At 40.1% G+C, this 22020-nt stretch overlaps 2 protein-coding genes across 7 annotated transcripts; one reads left to right on the plus strand and one right to left on the minus strand.

The window, feature by feature from the left end:
• The first annotated feature begins 316 nt into the window (after nucleotides 1–316).
• On the plus strand, nucleotides 317–6285 carry Exosc3 (exosome component 3). Its single transcript, XM_047524270.1, has 4 exons — nucleotides 317–656; nucleotides 2029–2178; nucleotides 3913–4064; nucleotides 5435–6285. Exons 1-4 carry the CDS (start codon nucleotides 333–335, stop codon nucleotides 5634–5636), a joined length of 828 nt encoding a protein of 275 aa, XP_047380226.1. The 5' UTR covers nucleotides 317–332; the 3' UTR covers nucleotides 5637–6285.
• A 1316-nt stretch (nucleotides 6286–7601) lies between these two features.
• On the minus strand, nucleotides 7602–20931 carry Trmt10b (tRNA methyltransferase 10B). Of its 6 annotated transcripts, none has more exons than XM_047525744.1 (9): nucleotides 20893–20931; nucleotides 19373–19574; nucleotides 18791–18899; nucleotides 18082–18206; nucleotides 15875–16027; nucleotides 14124–14202; nucleotides 13440–13507; nucleotides 8557–8680; nucleotides 7602–7995 (listed from the first exon to the last, which is right to left on the minus strand). In XM_047525744.1, exons 1-9 carry the CDS (start codon nucleotides 20928–20930, stop codon nucleotides 7889–7891), a joined length of 1005 nt encoding a protein of 334 aa, XP_047381700.1. In that variant the 5' UTR covers nucleotide 20931; the 3' UTR covers nucleotides 7602–7888. The 6 variants fall into 6 exon arrangements, with proteins under 6 accessions (XP_047381700.1, XP_047381699.1, XP_047381704.1 ...); XM_047525743.1 differs by having other exon boundaries at nucleotides 13440–13540; XM_047525748.1 differs by having other exon boundaries at nucleotides 13440–13540; nucleotides 19373–19570; nucleotides 20893–20916.
• Nucleotides 20932–22020: the final 1089 nt, after the last annotated feature.

Raw genomic sequence — 22020 nt, forward strand, 5'->3', positions numbered from 1 at the left:
GGCTGACTTAAAAGTGCCTTCGTACCTCTGCACAGCTCCCGGGGTTCTCAGGGAACCCTAAGTTGAGGTTCATCAATCTACTCAAGCGGTGCATTTCTCAAACCCACCCGCGGACAGACCGCAAGATGGATGAGTGGTTAGAGACACAGTCACTGCCACTGGAAAAGGCGGGAGAGGACCCCCAGCCTGACAAAGCCCAAATTTCATAGACCAGGGTCCAAGGCCCGTGAGCCGCAATTGACGGAAACGGAAAACCCTGGGTGGACTGGGGATTGGACGAGGAGCAGGAAGCGGAAACCGGGTACCGGAAGTGGAATTCGGTGGCATTCAGAATGGCTGAAGCTGTGCCGTTTGGGGCCGAGTCCCTGGCGGGAGGCAGGGCACGAGCTGCGCGCAGAGTACTGGATCAGGTGGTGCTCCCGGGTGAGGAGCTGCTGCTGCCGGAACAGGAGGATGTGGAAGGCCCTGGTGGTGCGGGGGAGCGACCGTTGCGCCTTAATGCTGGGGCGCGCTCGCGATTACGCGTAGTGTGCGGCCCCGGCTTGCGGCGCTGCGGGGACCGCCTGCTGGTTACAAAGTGTGGCCGCCTTCGTCACAAGGACCCCGGGAGCGGCAGCAGTGGTGGTGTTTACTGGGTGGACTCCCAACAGAAGCGGGTGAGCTGGGACTTCGGAGGGGCGGTGTGGCAGTGTGGCAGTGAAAGTCTAATCCTGCATCTAGGAAGACTTCCTGGAAGAGGCAGGGGCGGGGCCCTGGAGCCCTTTTTGTCAAGGTTAACTTGGAGGGATGATAGTCTTTTGTTTACCTCTATCCTCTTTAGAGGGACTACTAACAATAGAAATGTTGCCTGAGTATTACTCAGCCATAAAGAATGATAAAATTATGGCATTTGCAGGCAAATGGATGAAATTGGAGAATATCATGCTAAGTGAGATAAGCCAATCTCAAAAAGCCAAAGGAAGAATGATCTCGCTGATAAGTGGATGATGACACAATGGGGCGTGGGAGGGGTTAATTTTAGGGTTACAGTTAGGGTTAGGGAGGGGGGCAAGAATGGAGGAAGGAAGGACTGTATTGAGGGAAAAGAGGGGTGGGAGGGGTGGGGGGAAGGGAAAAATAACAGAGTGAATCAAACAACATTCCCCTATGTAAATTTATGATTACTCAAATGGTATGCCTTTACTCCATGTACAAACAGAGAAACAACATGTATCCCATTTGTTTATAATAAACAAACAAACAAAAAAGAAATGTTGCCTGAGAAGGGCGGGGCGACCAGAAGAGGAAGTCACACTCATTGACTCTTTAACTCATGAGGGAGTTACAATATTATTAAAATAATTAAGAACTTTTATATAGAAAAATTTATCTTAATAAGGGAATGATCTTCCTTGGCTGTAAGGATTCCCATGCTACTGGTATTGCGTTCAACAGAAGCTAGGGACTTACTGGTAATATTGCTGAAGGGGTATGAGATACTGACTCAAATTAACAAACTATGAGAGACTGCAAAGCGGGGCTGGGGACACGGGCCTGTTGTCCCAGCTACAAAGGAGGCTAAAGTGTGAGGATCACTTGGACAGGAATTTGAGATGAGCCTGTGCAACATAGACCCTGCCTGACACCGTGGTGCACACCTGTAATCCCAGCAACTCAGGAGGCTGAGGCAGAAGGATTGCAAGTTCAAGACCAGCATCTGCAACTTAGTGAGTCCTGGCCTCAAAAAGGCCCTGGGGATGTAGGTCCTAGATAAAAGACCCCTGGTTTGATCTCAAGTACCATAGAAAAACAGACCAAAAAAAAAAAAAAAAAAAAAACCACCCTGCAAACCTGAAAGAGTTCATGTTGTGATTTTCTTTTACTGAAATATTACCATTGTTTCTTGTAAGGTTTATATTAGTTTGTAAACTTGAATTGTAAAATATTTTAAACATCTCTTTAATGAAAAACAAGTACTAAGGACTTGTTTAAGATACCTTCTAATGATACCTTGTTATTTAGGACTGTTCATTCTGATTTCTTTTGTAGTATGTACCTGTGAAAGGAGACCATGTGATTGGCATAGTGACAGCTAAATCTGGAGATATATTCAAAGTTGATGTTGGAGGGAGTGAGCCAGCTTCTTTGTCTTATTTGGCATTTGAAGGTGCAACTAAAAGAAACAGACCAAATGTGCAGGTAACGATGGGAGTCTTTGGTTTCAACAGTAATAAAAATATCAATTTTCCAGAACATTTATCTGTCTAGCAGGCTACCTGAATTGTCTCCAAAGCATGAACTATTTTCCTAGTTCTACAGGATGGTCTCTAAGTATCTGCTTAATGGCCCTAGGCTGCAAAAATTTCTCAGATGCTCCAGTGCCAGAACCAGAGTCATGTACTTTTACAGTTACTACATTGGTTTTTGTGCTATTTTATCTCTACTCAGTTAAAAGGTGGTTATCTGTCATGTCCATATCCACTGCACAAGGATGTCAGCCATAGGCTTCAGGAGGAGAGACATCATTATCCATCTTGCTTATAGGTCCTTAGAGCTGATAGAGGATTGTTATTGCAGATTTTCAGTTTGGGCTTTTCAGATATTATAGCCATATTCTTATGTCTACCCAAACCAGAAATTGTGACTCTTTGTACCTTTTCATTCACCTCTTAAGAGTCTTTAGTTACTTAACCCTATTTTGATTCTCTTTGACTCTCTGATCTTCATTAGTTCAGGTGTTAGTTTCCTTTTAGCAGGACTCAGCCAGCAGTCTCCTCATTAACACTCCTGCCTATATACTTTTACCTCTCCATTCAGGCTTTTGAGAAATGACATCTTCACACACTCCCTTTCCTAAAAATTTTAAATGGCTTTTCAATGCCTGTAGAACTCCAAGCGTCTTCTCTACTATGATTATATCCTTCATACAGCCATGTTTGTATGCTTAACCCATACAAACATAAATGAATTATTTCCTGCTCTTGTACATTGGCTCATGCTGTTCCCTCTGTCTGGATTTGATTATCTCTTCAGCCTGTAGAACACATGCTCATTCTTTGAGGCCTAGGCTAAACACACTAAGGCTTTGTTAAGCCTTCCCTATTTATCACTTTTATATCTGCCCTGACACTTCAAGATTTAGTCTTGAATGAAGTTTGTTATTTACATGTATATTCCCTCTGCCTTTCAAAACTAAAGCAAAATGTGAAAACAAAAAGTGTTTTCTTCCTTTCTGGCTCCTGTAGTCACCAGCAAACAATAGGTACTTAATAAATGTTGTGAGAAGAGAACAATTCACTCTCCATTTCCTTAGTTTCATCATTTTGAAATTCAGTTCTCTGAGGTTTTTAAGCAAATCATGTATGGAGAAATATCAATTATTTAGCACTGTTCATTTTGTTTTGAATAATTTGCATGCCAGGCATTCCCTTCCTCTCTTCATAAATCTGTAATTCTTCCTTCTCTATAAATCCATAATTCCTTATAATAGTGTTAATAGAACTTTATATGATGGTTCTGTTTTCCATCTGCACTAATAAGGTAGCTGCTAGTTACATAGGGCTGTTGAGCATTTGAAATGTGGCTAAGACAACTGAGGGACTGAATTTTAAATATCAAATTTTAATTAATTTAAATGTAAGTTTATATAAATACATACAGGTACTGGCTACCATATTGGGCAACACAACCTTGGGAGTATTCTTTGGCCTTGAGATGATTCCTACTCCAATGATTTTTTTTGGTGAAGGGAGGGTTACATGTATTAATTTTGCCTTTCAAGACTCAACTCCAGTTGGAGTACTAGAGTGCAGTCAGCCTGTTAACCATAGAACTCTCAAGTGGCTGGCATTGCTGCCTATGGGAAAAAGCCAGTAGCAGTTTTCATAGAATGGTACCCTGAGAGGAGCTCAACTATTCCTTAATGTCTTGTAGGTTGGAGATCTCATCTATGGTCAGTTCGTGGTTGCTAATAAAGATATGGAACCAGAGATGGTCTGTATTGACAGCTGTGGACGAGCCAATGGAATGGGTGTGATTGGACATGATGGTCTGCTTTTTAAAGTGACTTTGGGCCTAATTAGAAAGTAAGTCCTAAGCCTGCTAGCTTGCCTATGTTCTTTTATTTTTACTACACCTACTTGGAAAGTTGACGAATCTTTGGAATTTGGATTCTTTGTTATTAACATCCAAATTTTTCTTCAAAGTTAAAAATCAATATCCATTTTAGCCTATTTATACCTTTATTTTTTTATTTTTATGTGGTGCTGAGAATCGAACCCAGGGCCTCATGCATGCTAGGCAAGTACTCTACCACTGAGCCACAACCCCAGCACCCCCATTTTAGCCTATTTATAAACTTATGAATTTAGTTTTGCCCTTTTTTAATGTCAGTATATCAAATTCAGATATATTTGGCCATGTTGTTTCCAGTGGGATGGTTCACCCTTCATGTTTCAACTCTGTCCTATTCATTTCTTCTCTCCCAGAGGCCTGCTGGTCTTATAACTGACATACTCAGCCTGTGTGAAAACTGGGCTTTCCTCAGATCCTAAGTCACTTGAGTACAGATACATCTGCACTTGTACAAAATTATCAGATTTCACTAAGGGTGGCCAAATGCAGCTAGGCTGATGTGATCCTCAGGGCTAGGTAGCATTTACACAAGGTTCCTGTTATTCTGTCCTGGTAGATTTAATAGTTCCCACTCAGGAGATTCTCTGTTAGGTGTTTGGACCTTTATCTGCCTAAAGCTGCTTGCTTCTGTAGTCACTGAAGTTCAGAGCTATCTTCTAGGCCTTTTTTTGCTACCTATTCTGCAGATTGGAGATTGTTTAGTGTGACATTAGAGAAGCCCATTATTTAACTAGATAGTACCTTTGTACTGTAAAGAGCCAATGCTCTTCTCCAAGCACTGAATTTAATACCAGGGAATAACTTAACATGGTCAGGAAAATAAGTTTAAAGTGTTCTCTTAACACTTAGGTAATAAAAAGCTATGATTCTGAAGTCTAGAATTAAGGTGTTCTGACAGTCTCAGGGAAGAACTTTATATATTATGCAACGTTGGTGACAGAAGGAGTCTGACATCTTTGCAGTGGGGTAGCCCATTACTGTGACGTATGGTATACCTTTGGAAAGTGTAAAAAACTTGGAAGAAAGGGGTCCGTGAGCTGGGTGAGGTGGCACATGCTTCTAATTCCATCTACTCAGGAAATCAAGAGCAAGAGGTTCTTGAGCTCAGGAGTTTGAGACCAACTGGGGCAGTGTAGCAAGACCATCTAAAAACAGGGTGGGGTGAGGTAGTAAAGAGGATAGTAAATGTCATCTTATGCTTTAGTGTGGTGATGCAGGCCCTTGAAGAACTTAATTGTTCAGAAAAGGAGTCTCCTGAAGGAGATCTAGAACACACCATACCATTTTATTAAATTTCATTTTCATTCTTCTTCCTTACTAGGTTATTAGCTCCAGATTGTGAAATCATACAGGAAGTGGGAAAACTCTATCCACTGGAGATTGTGTTTGGAATGAATGGAAGAATATGGGTAAAGGCAAAAACCATTCAGCAGACTTTAATTTTGGCAAATATTTTAGAAGCTTGTGAACACATGACAGCAGATCAAAGAAAACAAATCTTTGCCAGATTGGCAGAAAGTTGATACATGTGGACTTCTTCAATGGGTCAGTTGAGCCAAGAGACTATGGGTTTCCTGGGAAATTTTTTTCAGGTTAATTTCTCCCTATTAAATCTTCAGAAGACAGGATGTGTTGTCAAATATTGTGCATTCACATCTTCTAAATAAATATTTTTATAAGAAAGTTACTGGTTTTCACTCATGTTGTGTGGGTGAGAAAAATCATGTTTTTATGTTCTATATAATAAAGTTTACTAGTATCATGGCTTACTTATTTGAAGTTAACTCCCTTTGTTTTGCTAGAGTACAGCTTCAGTAAATCAGCATTAAAATATTTTCTGGTCATTATGGTAAAACTTTTCACGAAGGAAATGAAGAATACATAAAAAGTCTATAGAGGTAAACACCTGTAATCTCATTTGTCAGTGGAAGAGTAAAGCTAACCATGTTTATCATGCAGCATGTATTGTTCCAAAGTTTTTACATGGATTAAGAAATTTATTCTTAGTAACTACAGAAGACACTTACCCTCATAGTTGAGGAAACAGGTACAAAATTAAGCTTGACCTACATTCTCAAGCACTATGTGTATGTATGTTTTTCAAACTGGAATTACAGGGTATTTTCTTATATACTACTTATAATGGACTGATAAATTCCTTTTATGACTATTATAAAAAATTCAGCCTCGCAGTTGCGCATGTCTGTAATCTCAGTGGCTCTGGAAGCTGAGACAGAAGGATTGTAAATTAAAAGCCAGCCCCAGCAAGGTAGCAAGGCCCTAAGCAACTCAGTAAGAGCCTATCTTAAAATAAAATACAAAAATGGGCAGGGGATGTGGCTCCAGGGTTAAGCACCCCTAGGTTCAATTCCTGGTACAAAAAACAAAAGAATTCAACAATTGAATATTTCATTTTCATGTTATAGAATATTTTGGACATTTTTTGTCCTGTTGTTGTTGTTACATAAATTATATCATGATGAGGATTTCTGAATCCAAGTCTGGCCAAATTTTGATAAAGCCGTTTTCTAGAAGGCAAATAAAGTATACCTGCTTGCGTTTTGTGTAAATGAGAAAGGTTTGTGGTAGAATAGAGTTGATGAGAAAATTCTTCCATGTTATTTGGTGTATTAATCAATGCCCTTTTAGGTAGAAATGAAAACTGGCAGATGATAAAAGTTCAGGGGTTCTGGGGTCAGACCTCTTTTAGAATATGAGCTGTGGGCTCCTTGAAGCCTAGGTAGATAGTCCCTTTTGGATGAAGGAGATTATAGCACTTATTCAATATGTTGGTATTGATCAAGATGTGTTCATAAAGATGTTTCCTGAAGACTGGCCTGTTTTTAAATTTGAAAAACACTGATATAATTTATCAAATTATAATTCACAAAGGATTAAATGGTAAAGGGGAGGGGATAAAGCAAAGTAACCTTTTGGTTCTGAGACAAAACATTTTCTGAATTTGCTAGCAGGTTAACTAACCCCAATTGGCAAGAGTAAATGAAGCAACTGTATATAGGACACAAGAAAAGGAAGTATATTTGAAAAGAGGTAGATTAACATGCTTGCATGTCAGAATGCAACATTTTCTGGCTATTTTCAACGATTCATCAATAGTGTGGTTTTGCTTTTAAATTTCTTACAAATATATATGAAGAATCTAATTTGTACAAGGATCAGGATTTAAAGTTATTCACACAAAATGGAAGAGAGAAGCCTAGCATTCCCGTACTCAGAAAAAGGGAGTACTGGGTGAGAGCCACAAGAGGGAACAAAGTGCTATGGGGGCTCAAAGTAGACAAGCCAGGTTGGGCTGCTGCTGCAAAGCTTTCGTGTGCACATCACTCAGCTAGAAAAATCAGCATGTTCAGAGGTATCTGGAGAAAGTCACAATTTAATGCCAGTTTAGTAAAAATTAAGCTCTTGATAATAACAATTATTTAACCACATAAACAGTCTCTAAAAGTAGGTCTTTCACAAATAGAGAAGTACAAAAGATGAATTAACATTTCCAAAGTCATACAATTTTAGAGCTAATTCCTTGTTACATAATTTTTTTTTTTTTTTTTTTAAACATTGATCAGGGCACTTTCTGTGAGCCAGGCACTGTGGGCAATGCAAAAGCATAAAATGTGGTCCCTGTCATTAGTTTATACTATGAAGATCCAAGATGTTAAGTAAAGGCAAGTGTATGCCACTACCACCCTCTGCCCTTTTCTTTGGTTGAGACACCTCAGGCACTTTGTTTCCTGCAGCTGTGATCTTAGGCTGCCCGTTATTCCACTGAATTCCGAAGAACATAGCCTTTTCCTGAAGAAACTCCTTTCTTCAATGCTTCAGGCCAGTTGTGAGTCTCCAAATAAGTGGACAGGATATCAAATACTGTTAAAGGATAAACAGAAGACAACAACCATATAGGAAAAGAGAACTAGTAAATAACTAATGAGAGAAATGGGTGTTCTGGAATATTTCATTTAATAGATGTCCTCTGCATCACACATGGTACCAGACCAGAGGTAGAGACTCAGCCTGCCTAATCAAAATGACCTCATCCTACACTAAGTACAGGCCTGTGAATGGGCAATAATGCACCACAGAAGCAGAGTAAACAAGGAAGGGCCCCTGACATGGCCTGGGATGGGGAGGGAAGTTAGCTAAGATGCTCCTGAACTGAACTCTGAAGAACAAACAGGAATTCATTGATAAACGAAGGGTTTAAGGCAAAGCATAGGCAAGGGGAATAATTTCAACTATCCTTAACATAGTTGGGAATCAGAAGAAAATGAAAAATGCCTGTTGGTGGCCAGAATACATGTCACAAAATGCACATGATGAAGTCCAGACATGTTAGTCGCAGAAGACTGAATCACGGGACATTATACTTAATGCAATATAGCAGCCTCAGAACTAATGTATGTTGGGCATGGGCCATGTGAGTAGTACCTTGATTGATGGCCAATATCTCTGAATGATAATTTTTCCCATTCTGGAGCTTGACCATGTATTCCTGGATCGGCAAGCGGGCTGTCTTGACAGAATACTCCTTGGCCTTTTGAAACGTCACCTTCTGTAAATCAAAGTTAAATACTTTTCCTATTATAAAAATTATAAATGAATTGTAAGCATGTGAGATCCCTATTTATGCCTACTCTAATTTCCATCTGTAATCACAAAGGACAAACATTAAAATAAGTAATCTATGGTAGAATAGAAAAAACTTCAGATAATGCAGAGTACTCATCCCAAGTAAGAAATGGCTTAGGCAGCAACACCTCACTTTCTGGGGACCATTTGTCTAAAAGTCTCCATTTACTACCACTTATAATAAGAACAAAATAAGCAAAAAAGGCAGATCCACAGCTATAATTGACTTCAAAGACCCTAAGCAGTTTAAAGGTTTAGAATGCTCCTGGCCCTACCCCTAACTCAGTAAGACCTGATTCTGGATATCTGGTGTTTTAAGCTCAGCCAATTAACAGCAGTCTTTCATTTATAGTCCTATAATTGACTGGTCAACATGAGTATGGTCTAACCACCTAGAATAGTGTAAGGAGGTCTAGCACCTACTCTGCTTAGATGCTGGATGTGATAGTTAATCCTGAATTGCCAATTTGGATTAAGAGATACCTAAGATTAAGAGGCTTCTGGGTGTGTCAATGAGGGTGTTTCTAGGAATGAATGACATGTGGAACAGCAAACCCAAGGGGGAAACCCATCCTAAATGTGGGCTGCATGGTCCAATTGGTTGGGGGTCTGGATAGAACAAAAAGGTGGAAGAATGAGGAAGTAGCCGTAGACACAAACTCTATTCTTCTTGAGTGAGTGCTTGGATTGCTGAGCACTTGCCTTAAGGACATCAGACTCCAGCTCTTTCACTATTCCAAAGCAGACTATGACCAGCAACTCTCCAGGGAGTTTCCAGGCCTTCGGTCCCAGACTGAGGATATACCACTGGACCCTTTTGTCCTGAGACTTCAGCTTCTTAGACTGAGCAGCTAGTGGTTCCTCCAGCTCTCCAGCCTGCAGACTACCACTGGGGGACTATCTAGTTTCCGAAATCTAGTCTAATAAATCCTCTTTTTATAATCATATGAATACAGATATAGACATCTCTATATGGCCTGTTAGTTCTGCTCCTCTAGAGAACCCTGACTAATATACTAGATCGCCTGCCTCAGATTAACATGAAACTAGAATTCCAAGAGAGAACTTCCAAAAATATTAAGTGATGCAATTAGGTTGGGATAGGCATGGCTGATAGGATTTCACTGAAGAAGTGTAATACTTTTTTGCACAGATAGCTAACCCAGTACAATTACTTTGAACCACAGTTTAGAATTCAAAGTTAGTAGGATGCCTGGATGCTACCCTACGAGCTTATAGTATAGCTCTTTTTTTTGCATACTTAAAAATAAGTTTTTGAAGAAATACTGTCAATGTATGGCTGTGAAAAAGTCAAAATCTCCAGTAAGAAATAAAAAGTTTTACACATCTGATATATCTTTGTGTCAGTTGTTTTTCAGTTTAAATGGTAAAGAGATAAAAAAGACATGTTAAAATTGCAAATTTAGAGATCACATGATGCTCATTGACCCTCTGGATTTTACTTCCTCAAAAAAGGGGCTGTCTGCCCACTATAGAAGAGTAGGGACAATTTGCTGGGTAAATAGTAATCTTGTCTCTTAAATAAGGATATCCTCCCCCAAGTTTTTATTTTGAAATATTTCAAACCTAAGAAAAGCTAAAATAATAATGTAATCAATACTCATTTCTGTTATCTACATTCACCAGCTATCATTATTGTTTGGTTTGGTCTGGTTTGGTACTGGGGATTGAACCCGGAATGGGTAACCACTGAGTCACATCCCTAGACCTTTTAACTTTTTATTTTGAGACAGGGTCTCGCTAAGTTGCTCAGGCCCTCACTAAGTTACTGAGGCTGGTTTTGAACTTGCAATCCTCCTGCCTTAGCCCCCGAGCTGCTGGGATTATAGGCATGCACCATTGTGCTCAGCTTACATTCACCACTCATTAACGTTTTATTAAACTTACTTATCTCTATACAGACACAGGTTCATTATGCTGAACCAATTTGAAAGTAAGCTATAGACATCACAACACTTCACAAAAATGCTTTAGCATGCATCTAAGAACAATGACCTTCTCCTGCCTTACCAATTTCCTCATTTTTAAGAAATTCATCCATAATCTGTAAAATCACTTAATACATAGTCTATATTAAAATTTCTCCAACTATCCCCAAAATGTCATTTTATAAAGACTTCCTCCCAATCCAGAATCCAAGACTCACTGCATTTGACCTTATTTTCATTCATATATTTTTGAGATGGGGTTCACTACATTTCCCAGGCTGACCTCAAAGTTCTAAGCTCATGTGATCTTCCTGTCTCAGTCTCCCAAGTAGCGGGGACTGTAAGTGTATACTGTACCAGGCTGTTTTTTGGGTTTTTAAAATTTCTTTAATTTACAACACATGCCTTCTATTTCAGTTTCCACTACACTGGCTTTTTCTGTAAGATTTTTGTCTTGCAGAAAGGACCCCTGTAATACAAAGCTGCTCCCCGTCCCTTTCCGATGCAGCCATTTTCCCCGCCTCTCAACTACTGTCAGTCTGTGAACATCCTAGCTAGCTATTGGTTCATCAGTCAGCTTGCAAGTATCCTTCTCCGTTATTGGTCCCCTGTTAGCCTGGGGATTCTTAAAGGTTCACTGCCATCTGTTCTCTCTTGCTTTTCTCTCCCCGACTTGCTTTCTTTCTCCTCCTTGCTTTCCACTCTCTCTAGCGTGTGCCCTTTCTTTTTCTCTTTTCCTCTCATTTTCTCTTACCCTGCAGGGAGACACTCTGTTTGCTTAATAAACTCCCTTATGTGATTTCCTGTGTCTGGCGTGGTTTCCCTGGGATTCCTTACAACCCCATTCTGGATTTGTTTGTTTCCTCATCATTAAATTCAGTTTAAACATTTTTGAATAGGAATACATCACAGGTGAGATTCCATCACATCAGGAGCACACAATATCACTATTTATGAGGCTATGTTTGATCAAATTTGGACTAGACTGATTGCTTCATTGTAATAGTATATTTTTGCTTTTATAATCTGTATTATGATACTTTGATACCATATAAATAGTTGGTTCCTCCACAACTTTTCATGTAATCAATTGCCTGAATCAATGACTATATTGTGACAAAATATTGATATTCTAATTCTAGTATACATCCCTCATTTATTAGCTGTTCTTTTTAAAGAGTTTTTTTGTTATTTTTAGATATACATGACAGTAAAATGTATTTTCTACATATTATACATATGTGATGTATGACCTATTCTAATTAGGATCCCATCCTCATGGTTGAACATGATGTGGAGTTAGATTGGTTGTGTATTCATATATGAGCACAGAAACGTCCAATGCATTCTGTCTTTCCCATGCCCAACCTCCCTCATTCCTCCATTCCCCTTTGTCTAATATGATGAAACTCCCCCATTTATTATGTTATTAGCTGGTATTCTACAAGAGATTCCTGACCATTTTTTAGGTTAGCATTATGAAGTTGTGGAACACTAATGTTTCAAAAGTAAATGCAATTAAGTTGAGCTATCATTTGTGTTAAATGTTTCATATGTGTACCTCACACATATGAAAAAACAAAATACACCCACACAAACATACTTCTGAGATCACAGACTGTATCAAGAAGGATACATGTATGGTTTGAATGTGAGGTGTCTCCCAAAAGCTCACATGTGGGACAATGCAAGAAGGTTCAGAGGAGAAATGATTGGGTTTGAAGACTTTTAACCCAAACAGTGAATTAATCCCCCACAGGGATTAACTGAGTGGTAACTGAAGTGGCAGTGTATGGCTGGAAGAGGTGGGAATTGGGGCATCGCTTTGGGGTATATTTTGTATCTGGCAAGTGGAGACCTCTCTCTCTGCTTCCTGATTGCCATGTGAGCTGCTTCCCTTCCCAACGTTCTTCTGCCATGATGTTTTGCCTCATCTGGAGCCTTGAGGAACGGAGCCTGCCGTCTATGGACTGCCTCTGAAACCGTGAGCTCTCAAAACTTTTCCTTCTTTAAAATCGTTCTGGTTAGATCTTTTAGTTACAGCCCCCAAAAAGGTAACTAAAACAACATGTAAGAAAACAGTGATTGCCTTGGGGAATGAGGAGAGACAGAAACTTACTTCTCTCTATACTCCTTTATGTACATGTTAACTATTATATCCATTATTAAACTTAATAGATTCATAACATACAATAATTAGTAAATAAAAACAAAGAAAATTATCTCAGCAAATAGTTGCATAATAGAAACAAAGTTTAAAACTTTAATGACAACCAAATTATTCCAATGAAACTCCAGTTCAACAACAAAAAAATCTGGACAATCTTACTGAGTTTGAAGTTTTGGAATAAGACACATATTGGCAGGGAAATTAGCCAAGAAAAAAAAAAAAATGGCTGATAAAAATGTTGCATCAGTGCTTACTTAGTCAAGAGCAGAGTTACCCCTGCAGAACTGAAGAGAAAAGAAAGAAGCTCAAGAATGGCTATTTCTGTAACTGCCACACACTACCTATGCTAATTCCTGCTTCTGGCTTCTGTGAGGTTCAAGACTGCTGAGCTGCTGCTGAGAAGAAGGAATGCACTGAGAGACGGCCAACCTTGAAGAGCAGGCTCTTTGTTCCTGTCCCTCTAAGCTCCCGATCCTTTGGGTAAAATTACAACAGGGCAATCACATCTGAAAGTAAGCACTACTTTTCAAAATACAGATGTTGGGGCCAAAATGTACACTTACCTTCTGAATGCTTTCATCCACAAGTCCGCCAAGGACGTAAACTTTGTTTAAGTCAACATCTTGAAGAGCTAATGAGAAAATGAAGGCCACTGAGATCAAATCTGTTTTATAATTTCAAAATCCAAAGAAAGCAAAAGGAAAGAAATATTAACAATAAAGTCAAAATTTAATGAACAGAAAATAAAGATAGTAGATTTGTTCAATAAATCCAAAAATTCTCTAAAAATACCAATAAAATAGACAATCCATTGACATATCTAGTCAAGAAAATAAGACAGAAGGTCTAAATCAACACTAGATTCAGAAAGGACAAAATTAAAACTAGAGGAACATGAAATAATTAAGAGAACACTACAATAAACTTAAAATCAATAAATCTGAACATTAAGTGAAATGGATGATACTCTAGGGGAAAAAATACATGTCGAACACTGACCCAGGAAAGGCCAATGAAGGAAGCTGACCAGAGAAACTGGATTGCCTGAGGATAGAGACCCTGAATCTGTGCAGCAGTGTGATCAAGGCAGGACACCTGGGAAGCATCTGCTCAGAAGAGGTGTATAGTTCACACCCCCTGCCTCCTTTTTGGGTACTACTTGAGTGGCTGTAATAAATTGCCAGAGAATACTGAATCTAAGGGTTAGGAGCAAAGTGCTACATGATTCTACGCAGTAACATACATACCATGTTCTGAGTCAGGAGTCAAGTACACAAGGGTTTCCAGGGGAAATAAACTAAAGCAGTCTTCTTCTGTTATGTCCAGCTGGAACACACAAAGAACCCAATATGGTAGGAATGAGATTAGAACATGGTCCACAATTCAACAGCTAGTTACTGGGCATCTACTTTCCCTCAGGCGCAGCTCTAGGTGTATCAAGGAGTGGCATGTCTGACAGATTCTTGTTAAAAAGTACTTGGTCAGGGAGAGAAAAGTGGAAAAGCACAGACACTCAAAATTATGAAGTGAGTCAGAAAGTGACACGGGGCTCTCACAGAGGTACAGGGAACACAAAGGACTACAGGTGAGGGAATAACACCAGGGACGACCTTCTGGTAAAGGAAATGCTGGAGCTGGGTTTATAGAAAGAGGTGGACTGACACAAATGGAAGAAGAATTCAAAGCAGATGGAACTGCCTAAGAAAAGCAGGAAGACAGAAAAAGGAACCATTTGTAAGTGGGTTTGTTCAGCTTATGTACAAGAATCATAAAAAAAAAAAAAAAAAGTACAGAGAAATAAATCCAGAAATGGCTGATCCTCAGTAGAGGTTGTTCAGACAGTAACAGCAATTCAGCTAGCTGTGCAGTACTACACAGCACACCCTGCACACTCACAGCCTCTGTGGACCTCCCTAGGGAAGGCCACAAATGCTCAGCCCCAGCTATACCATGCAAATGCATTAGGGCACTGTGTGTGTGTGTGTGTGTGTGTGTGTGTGTGTGTGTGTGTGTGTGTTTAGTGGAGGCTGAACCCAGGCCTCATGCATGCTAGGCAGGCACTCCAACACTGAGCCACATCCCCAGACCCCACACGGCATTTTTAAAGGTCTTTCTTAGAAACTGACCTGTATTCTCACTTGCATATCTATGATTTATAAGATCCTAGGAAAAGAGTTAAAAAGCACCTTAGTATTCTCTAAAACTCATCTGAAATCCAGACTACTTCTAAAAACCTTCTTTCTCTTCCTCCAAAAATCGTGTTTCCAAGTTTTGTACAACTAAAAGCAAGAAAGGAATCATGGCATTTCCCAAAACAATTCTGGAGTTTATAGTATAAGCATAAGCCACACAGGTAACAAAACAGTCCTAAGTAGTGGTGATATTAGCTTGCCAATGCAATGTAAGAGTGAGAAAAAAATGTAAATGTTAAGAACTAATAAGAAGGGCTGAGGTTGCAGCTCAGTGGTAGAGCACTTGCCTAGCATGTGGGAGGCACTGGTTCTATTCTTAGCACCACATATAAATAAATAAAATAAAGGTCCGTCAACAACTAAAATAATATTAAAAAAAAGAACTAATAAGAAGTTATGAATTTTAGATTGCAAGAGTGAAAAGATATAATTTATATATATGTACATTACAGTGCCTTCAGTACCTATGGGGGACTGGTTCCTGGAATCTCCCCCAGATACCAAAACCCAAGGATATTCAAGTCCTGCATATAAAATGGCCTAGTATTTGCATTTAAGCTATGCACACTCTCCTGTATACTTTAAATCAACTCTAGATTACTTATAATGCCTAATATAATGTAAATGCTATGTAAACAGTTGTAATATTGTATTGTTTAGGGAATAATGTCAAAAAAAGTCTATACATGTTTTGTACAGATAGAGAGGCCCAACTGTGTATCAAAACAAGAAAATTAAAAAAAAAATACTATTAACCCATGACCACTTTTTAGATAATTCCAAAGAACACGCAAAAAGATTCTTACCAGGTAACTAGAAAATCCATCATTCATCCTCAAACATTCTTCATAGAGGGGACTATCTGTCATGAATCCAGTGAGGCAGATCCAAAAGGGTCTGTCCACTTTTTTGTTTGAACCATACAACCTTCGGATCTGTCCAGCCAGCCTACTTAATTCCTTCAAAAAAATAAGGACAACTCAGGGTGGAAACATGCCAAATCCTTCTCATTCACTACTGACAAATGGTTACACAAGATGCTATTCCAGAAGATCTCGTGGACTGGGACGGCAACTTTAACTCCAGGAGTAAGTACATGCAGGGGTGTTAGACACCCTGTGACACTACACCTCACGGATCAAAGTGCAGGGGATGATACCAGCCCAGAAATGATGAGCAAATGGAAAAACAGTCTTCCCTTCTGCTTACCCTGCTGTTGAGTATTTAATAGATGAAATAGCTAGGTTAGCACTTTTTTTCCAATTATTTTTTAAATTTGTTTTTTATACATGAGAGTAGAATGCATTTTGTTGTCACACATACATGGAGGATAACTTCCCATTCTTGTGGTTGTACATGATGTGGAGGTACGCTGGTTGTCTATTCATATATGAACACAGGAAAGTTTTGTCTGATTCATTCTACTGTCTTTCCCAATCCCATTCTCCCTCCCTTCCCTCCATTTCCCCATCCCAATCCAGTGAACCTCCACTCCTCCCTCCCCCTGCCTATTTTGAGTCAGCACCCACAAATCAGAGAGAACATCTGACCTTTGGTTTTCCGGATCTGGCTTATTTCACTTAGCATGATAGTCTCCAGTTCCATTCATTTACTGGCAAATACCATAATTCATTCTTCTTTATGGCTGAGTAATATTCCATTGTGTATGTGTACCACAGTTATGTTACGTTTTTATCTTAACTTTTAGCAAGTGATATTTACTATTTAAGTTATTTAAAAAGAGGCTGATTATTGTCATTTTTATACTTCATCAGGAATATTTGGCATCTTTGCCCTTAACTTAAGAGAGATGCCATAGGGTTGGAAGTTTTAATTTTCCACCCTGATTCTAGAATGGCTGTCTCACCACCTAATCTTATTTATTCGGTAAAGGAAAAAAAGGCTTTGGGTTTGATTTACTCTGTTATCTCAAGTAATGTAACTAGCAGAGAATTCCTAGTTCACCTTTTCAGAGGGCTAGAGTTGCCATGTAAGAGCCCCAGGTCTACAATTCTCCTGGTTTCTCTGAAAACATGTTAAATACTAGCACATATAACATGAAAGTTTGAAAACAAAGAGACTTGTTTAAAGTCTCTATTGCAGTATAAGGTCTAACACTGAGGAACATTACCTGCTGCCATGACTTCTGGTGAAAATGGGAAGACCTCAAGTGTCCTAATTCAAGTTCCCCTCCCAGCTCTGCCCCTTCAGATGAGCTAAGGTTCCCTAGCTAAATAACCTTTTTTTAATCAAGGGGATGAGGTATAATTCCTGTTTAACTCTGAGTAGCTGGATCTGGTTCCCTGCTAGCACAAGGAATTAACTAAATGAACAGTCACAGCCTCCTGCAAGAACCAGGGGGCACCTCACCCCTGTGATACTACAAAGCCCACACATCCCATCACCCTGGGTGCTCATTTTATTCTCAAGTACATCCCTCTTTGTGACCTTGTGTGGTATGTGGAATATTCCTCCCTAGGGCAGTGAGTATATGAGACTAAAAAACTGCTGTCAAATGTCTGCTGCCAGGTGTTATGCTTTAAGTATTTGACCATCCCCAGAACCCTAGGGTGGAAATCCCTCCCTCACCAATGGGATGAATGAGAAACAATTAAAACATACACTGCAAGAAAACCTTGCACCAGGTAACCTCTCCACAACATACTACCAGGTAAATATTCCTCTTCCCAGCAGAAGGCCAAAGATTAAGGGTCTGGAGAATTGAGCCTGAAAGGTTCCATCCAAACTAAGGACACCATGAACAGACAGGTAAAGGTGGTGGGCTCAAAACAGAAGACAAGGTTTAACATTTGCAAAGAAACCATGGGATGTATATTCTCTTCCAGATTCTTTCCAACAGCCATCTTGGAACTTAGTAGCCCAGTGTAGAGAACACTTTGGCTGGATTACTAAAAAACTACAGAAGCTGGCGATGGTCATACTCTTCACAAAGGCTGTACCCTCTGGGCCTCCCTCAGGTGAGCAGGAAGTCCAGGCTTAATGCATGTTCTACCTTCTTTGACATGTGATGGGTCATACTCAAATCGATACACAGTCTTGGTCCTGAGTGTTTGGCCTCCAAGAGTTTCTCTTTGGTTAAGGATCTCAGAAAGCGTTTGCTGTGCTGGGGGCAGATGCCTATAGCAGAAATATCAGAAAGGAGTGAATGGGAAAACGGGAACAATATCCTGTAAAAAACAAACCTCCCTTTTATTTTTACACATAAAGAGAATCTTGAGACTCATGAAAGGTATTCATTCATTAGATTTATGTATAGCAGAGTGGTGAGGAGTGTGGGCTCTGGAGCACACAGGCGCAGTCTGTTCACTGATTAAATTAATTACCTTATGCACATTATTTAATTTCTCTGAGCCTCTGTTGCTTTCCTATAAAACGTAGGTAATCATAGTACCTATCCCTTAGGGAATCCAGTAACATTTTTAGAACTGAACTCAACATAGCACTGTATAAATGTTAGATGTTGCTGGAATCTTTCCTTCTGAGTTTATAAACACATATGTCAACCAGACTGCTTATATTTAAAATGCAGCAATTTTGCTTTGATACTTTGATGCCCAACAAAATCAGATACTGGGTCCCACCTCCCAGATATTTGTTTTTCCTTAAAACAAAATTCCTACTCTCCTAGGGACATGACGACACCAGTTTGCTAAAAAAAAAAAAAAAAAAATGATTACATCAATAATTTTATTAATCGTTACCTGGATTTTCTGCACGATTGGCTTTTCTTCTTTCTTTTTCTTGTTTTCTTTTGCTCTTCTTTGCTGCAACTATCTTTTCCCAGTGCCTCTGTTTTCTCTGGACATTTTTCTTATGTTATCCAGAAAAAAAATTGTTTGAGAACTTCATAAGCAACAAAAAGGAAAATGAATATTAGAAAGTTACTTAATTGTTTTTTTTTTTTTTTTTTTTTCATTTAGAGGTAAAGTTAGGAGAGAAATAAAGATTTCATCTTAAAAACAAACCTAGACTGGACTGTTTAGAGAAAACAGAGCCCTGGAAAAGATATGTGACCTGGTCAAGGTCATAGTAAATTCATCAGGGACAGGTCCTAATGTACAGTTTAGATTCCCTGACCCTTCTGAGGTACATAAAAATAATCTTTTTGAACTTTATCTACTTTTCTCATGACTCAAATGAAACTGAAATCTTATGATTAGCAGAAAATTAATTCACTATTTTAAATACACAAAAGTCATTCCCAGTCTCTTTTTATTAGTGGTAACTACCCCTGAAGCAGGGGTCTTAGGGACAGTCCATCACTGAAAGTCCCTTGCACTCACCGAGCACCAAGTTGTACTGCTTGTGGGGAGGGGCTCCCTGTCTTGGCAGTCACATTCCACATCAATCTGCAGAAGCTGGAAGCTTTCAGAGAGTCCATCTTCACCTAAGTCCTCTAGGATGCCTTCTTGCCCCTGCAACTCTGGTGACTCTGTTGTTTGAACACTCCCTTCCAATTTCCAGTCCATGTGCTTAGATCTCTGTCTTTCAACCAAATTGGAAAAATACGAAATTACATGAGATACTACACTACTTCACTTACACAGCTAATTCCCTATATCCAAAAGACAACCAATGCTATTGTGTTACTGATGGAGCAAAGAGATGTAAAATACTGACCCCTACTTATTGGGGTCAAGAAGAGTAGGTGTCTTCCAGAGAAATATCCAGCACAGAAACAGTTAAGTAGTAAGGAAGCCCAACATACTTCTTTGAGGACAAACATAAATCCTGACATCTCCAAGCAATCGGTGATTATTCCTTGTTACGGTGATACAGATAGTCAAGTTATTTATTGTATGGGTGTTTTTTTGAAACACACTGAATGACTATGTTTCAAACAATTTACTTTCAAACCAGTGATTTAACAAGTACTTACTGAGTACTACAAACAAGGTCCTATACTAAAAACATCATGGGAGAATGAAGAACCAGCCAAAAATAAGGTAAAGGGGCATGAAAGCAAGCAAGAATTCTTCTAGGTTTGAGTGATGTATCAGAATTCTTAAACTATATATCCCCACCCTCCAGCTGTGTGTCACTGCAGCAGAAAGTCAGTCATCAGTCTCACTGTTTAAATATGCCTCAGAAATGCTTATGTTAAAAAATATGGAGAAGCACTGTAACAGTGCACTTAACAAATTATGTCAATATTCAGGTCATTTCTGATCCGAGAGAAAACAGGTCAGAAATGTTCCATAGTCAAGTGACACAGACCAAGAGTGGCACAAATACTGCCCCTGGCTTGTTCGATATACGATTCATATATATGATAAAAAGACCTACTTTTAATGCCAAGTAATGATCTTCCCTCCTACCCACTTCCACCTCCAGTGGTAACCCTCGTTAAACAGTTGTTTTTAGTTTTTCTAATTTCTTAGCCTTGAAACTATATGCTTACACATTACTTTTTAATTCATCAGCTTTGAACTTACCGACTTCCAAAGAACCGTGAAAATTCAAATCACTTAAGCAAATCCCCTTAATATTTTACATCTTTTATTAGTTTTGTTGGTTTTATTGCTTTTCCTTTTTTGGCGGAGTTGGGGTAGAATCTAGAGTCTGGCGCACGCTAGGTAAGCTCTCCAGCAGCACTAGAACTCCCAGACTCCAGGCCGGGGAGGTGCGGGTCCCGCCTGCCCCGGAAGTCCCCAGCGCGAGGGGCGGCAGGAAGCGGTAGCACTATGAAGGCGGCGTACCGCGGCACTGGACCTCAACGCCGCCTCCCGGGCGAGAGCGCTACGGCACTCGCAAGCTGAGCCTCGTAAATCCTATCCCACCAGGAAACAAGCCCCAAACATACCTGGGCCCGACGCCTCGCGCAAAAGAGGCGGTGCACATCTGGCCCCGCCCCCAGACCAACTTCCGGTTCCTGATCCCGTTCGAGCGGCATTCCGGGAATTGTAGTGTTTTTTTTTTTTAAACTTAACAGCCGGACAGAAGGATGGGTCCCTGCCTCCCTCCCTCTCTCACCCTCCCTTCCCCTTTCCCTCCCCCATCTCTCTCTCTCTCTTCTCTCTCCCCGCTCCACCTCTAATACTTTTTAAGTGGTAGATGAACACAGTATCTTTATTTTATTTATTTTTATGTGATACTGAGGATCCAATCCAATGCCTCACACGTGCTAAGCAAGCGCTCTTCCACTTAGCTACAACCCCAGTCCAGCAACGCTCTTCTGAGCCTTGATTTCCTCATCTGTTAGTTGAAGATTACAATCCCAGACCCTTGCCAAACGCACAGGGCTCCTGTAGGGCCAGGAGTCTTGTTGGCTGTGCAGGGCTGATCCTTGCAAAACAGGTGAAACTAGGTCTTGAACCACCAACCACCGACCATCTCTCAACCGAGGGCCCTTGCCCCCACTGAATTTCTTAACAGCCAGCAGGGCCCATGACCTGACACAACCCTTTCCTGAGCACACAGCCCCTCTTTCTCTACTACCTGGCTATTCAGGCTCACAACAAATGTATGCCTGGGTTTTGGCAATAAGAAATCTAGCCTCTGGTCACTCTCCCTCCTCCATTTCACGTCATACATCAACGGAGACGTTGAGGCTCAGAGACATGTAGTGACTTGCCCAAGCCTTGCCTTGATAAAGACTACCAGCTACTCTTTCCTTCACTCCTGCAGGGTCTCTTTGAAAGGGCAGTCCCCACCCTTTCAAAGAGACCCTTCCATAAATAGGCCAGAAATATCTCCTTCTCAAGAAACTAAGGCCTGTTTGGAGCCCTTCTTGGCCCAGTTCCTCATTTGCACAATGCCCTGCAAACCATACTTCATTCCAAATTTTAACCACTAACACAAAACATTGCTTTCCCTCCCTGTAAGTCTTTTCTAAAACCCAGCTCTCTCAGCTCTTTGCTCTGAAGCTGGTCCTGGCTTCCCACTGTCTGCTGCTATTGGGGTTCCATATTGACCGATCCCCAGAGAGTCA

This window comes from Sciurus carolinensis, chromosome 14, assembly GCF_902686445.1.
Source record: "Sciurus carolinensis chromosome 14, mSciCar1.2, whole genome shotgun sequence".
Taxonomy (NCBI): domain Eukaryota; kingdom Metazoa; phylum Chordata; class Mammalia; order Rodentia; family Sciuridae; genus Sciurus; species Sciurus carolinensis.

Bases quoted from the DNA above. Each gene is read 5' to 3' on its own strand.
- Exosc3 (XM_047524270.1), top strand. From the start codon at position 333: ATGGCTGAAGCTGTGCCGTTTGGGGCCGAGTCCCTGGCGGGAGGCAGG. The intron at 2,179-3,912 runs GTAACGATGGGA...AATGTCTTGTAG, and splicing joins GAAACAGACCAAATGTGCAG to GTTGGAGATCTCATCTATGG. The intron at 4,065-5,434 runs GTAAGTCCTAAG...CTTCCTTACTAG, and splicing joins ACTTTGGGCCTAATTAGAAA to GTTATTAGCTCCAGATTGTG.
- Trmt10b (XM_047525743.1), bottom strand. From the start codon at position 20,930: ATGTGCACCGCCTCTTTTGCGCGAGGCGTCGGGCCCAG. The intron at 18,207-18,790 runs GTAACGATTAAT...TTTCTGCTATAG, and splicing joins CAATCGTGCAGAAAATCCAG to GCATCTGCCCCCAGCACAGC. The intron at 14,203-15,874 runs GTAAGAATCTTT...TGTGTGTTCCAG, and splicing joins ATGGATTTTCTAGTTACCTG to CTGGACATAACAGAAGAAGA.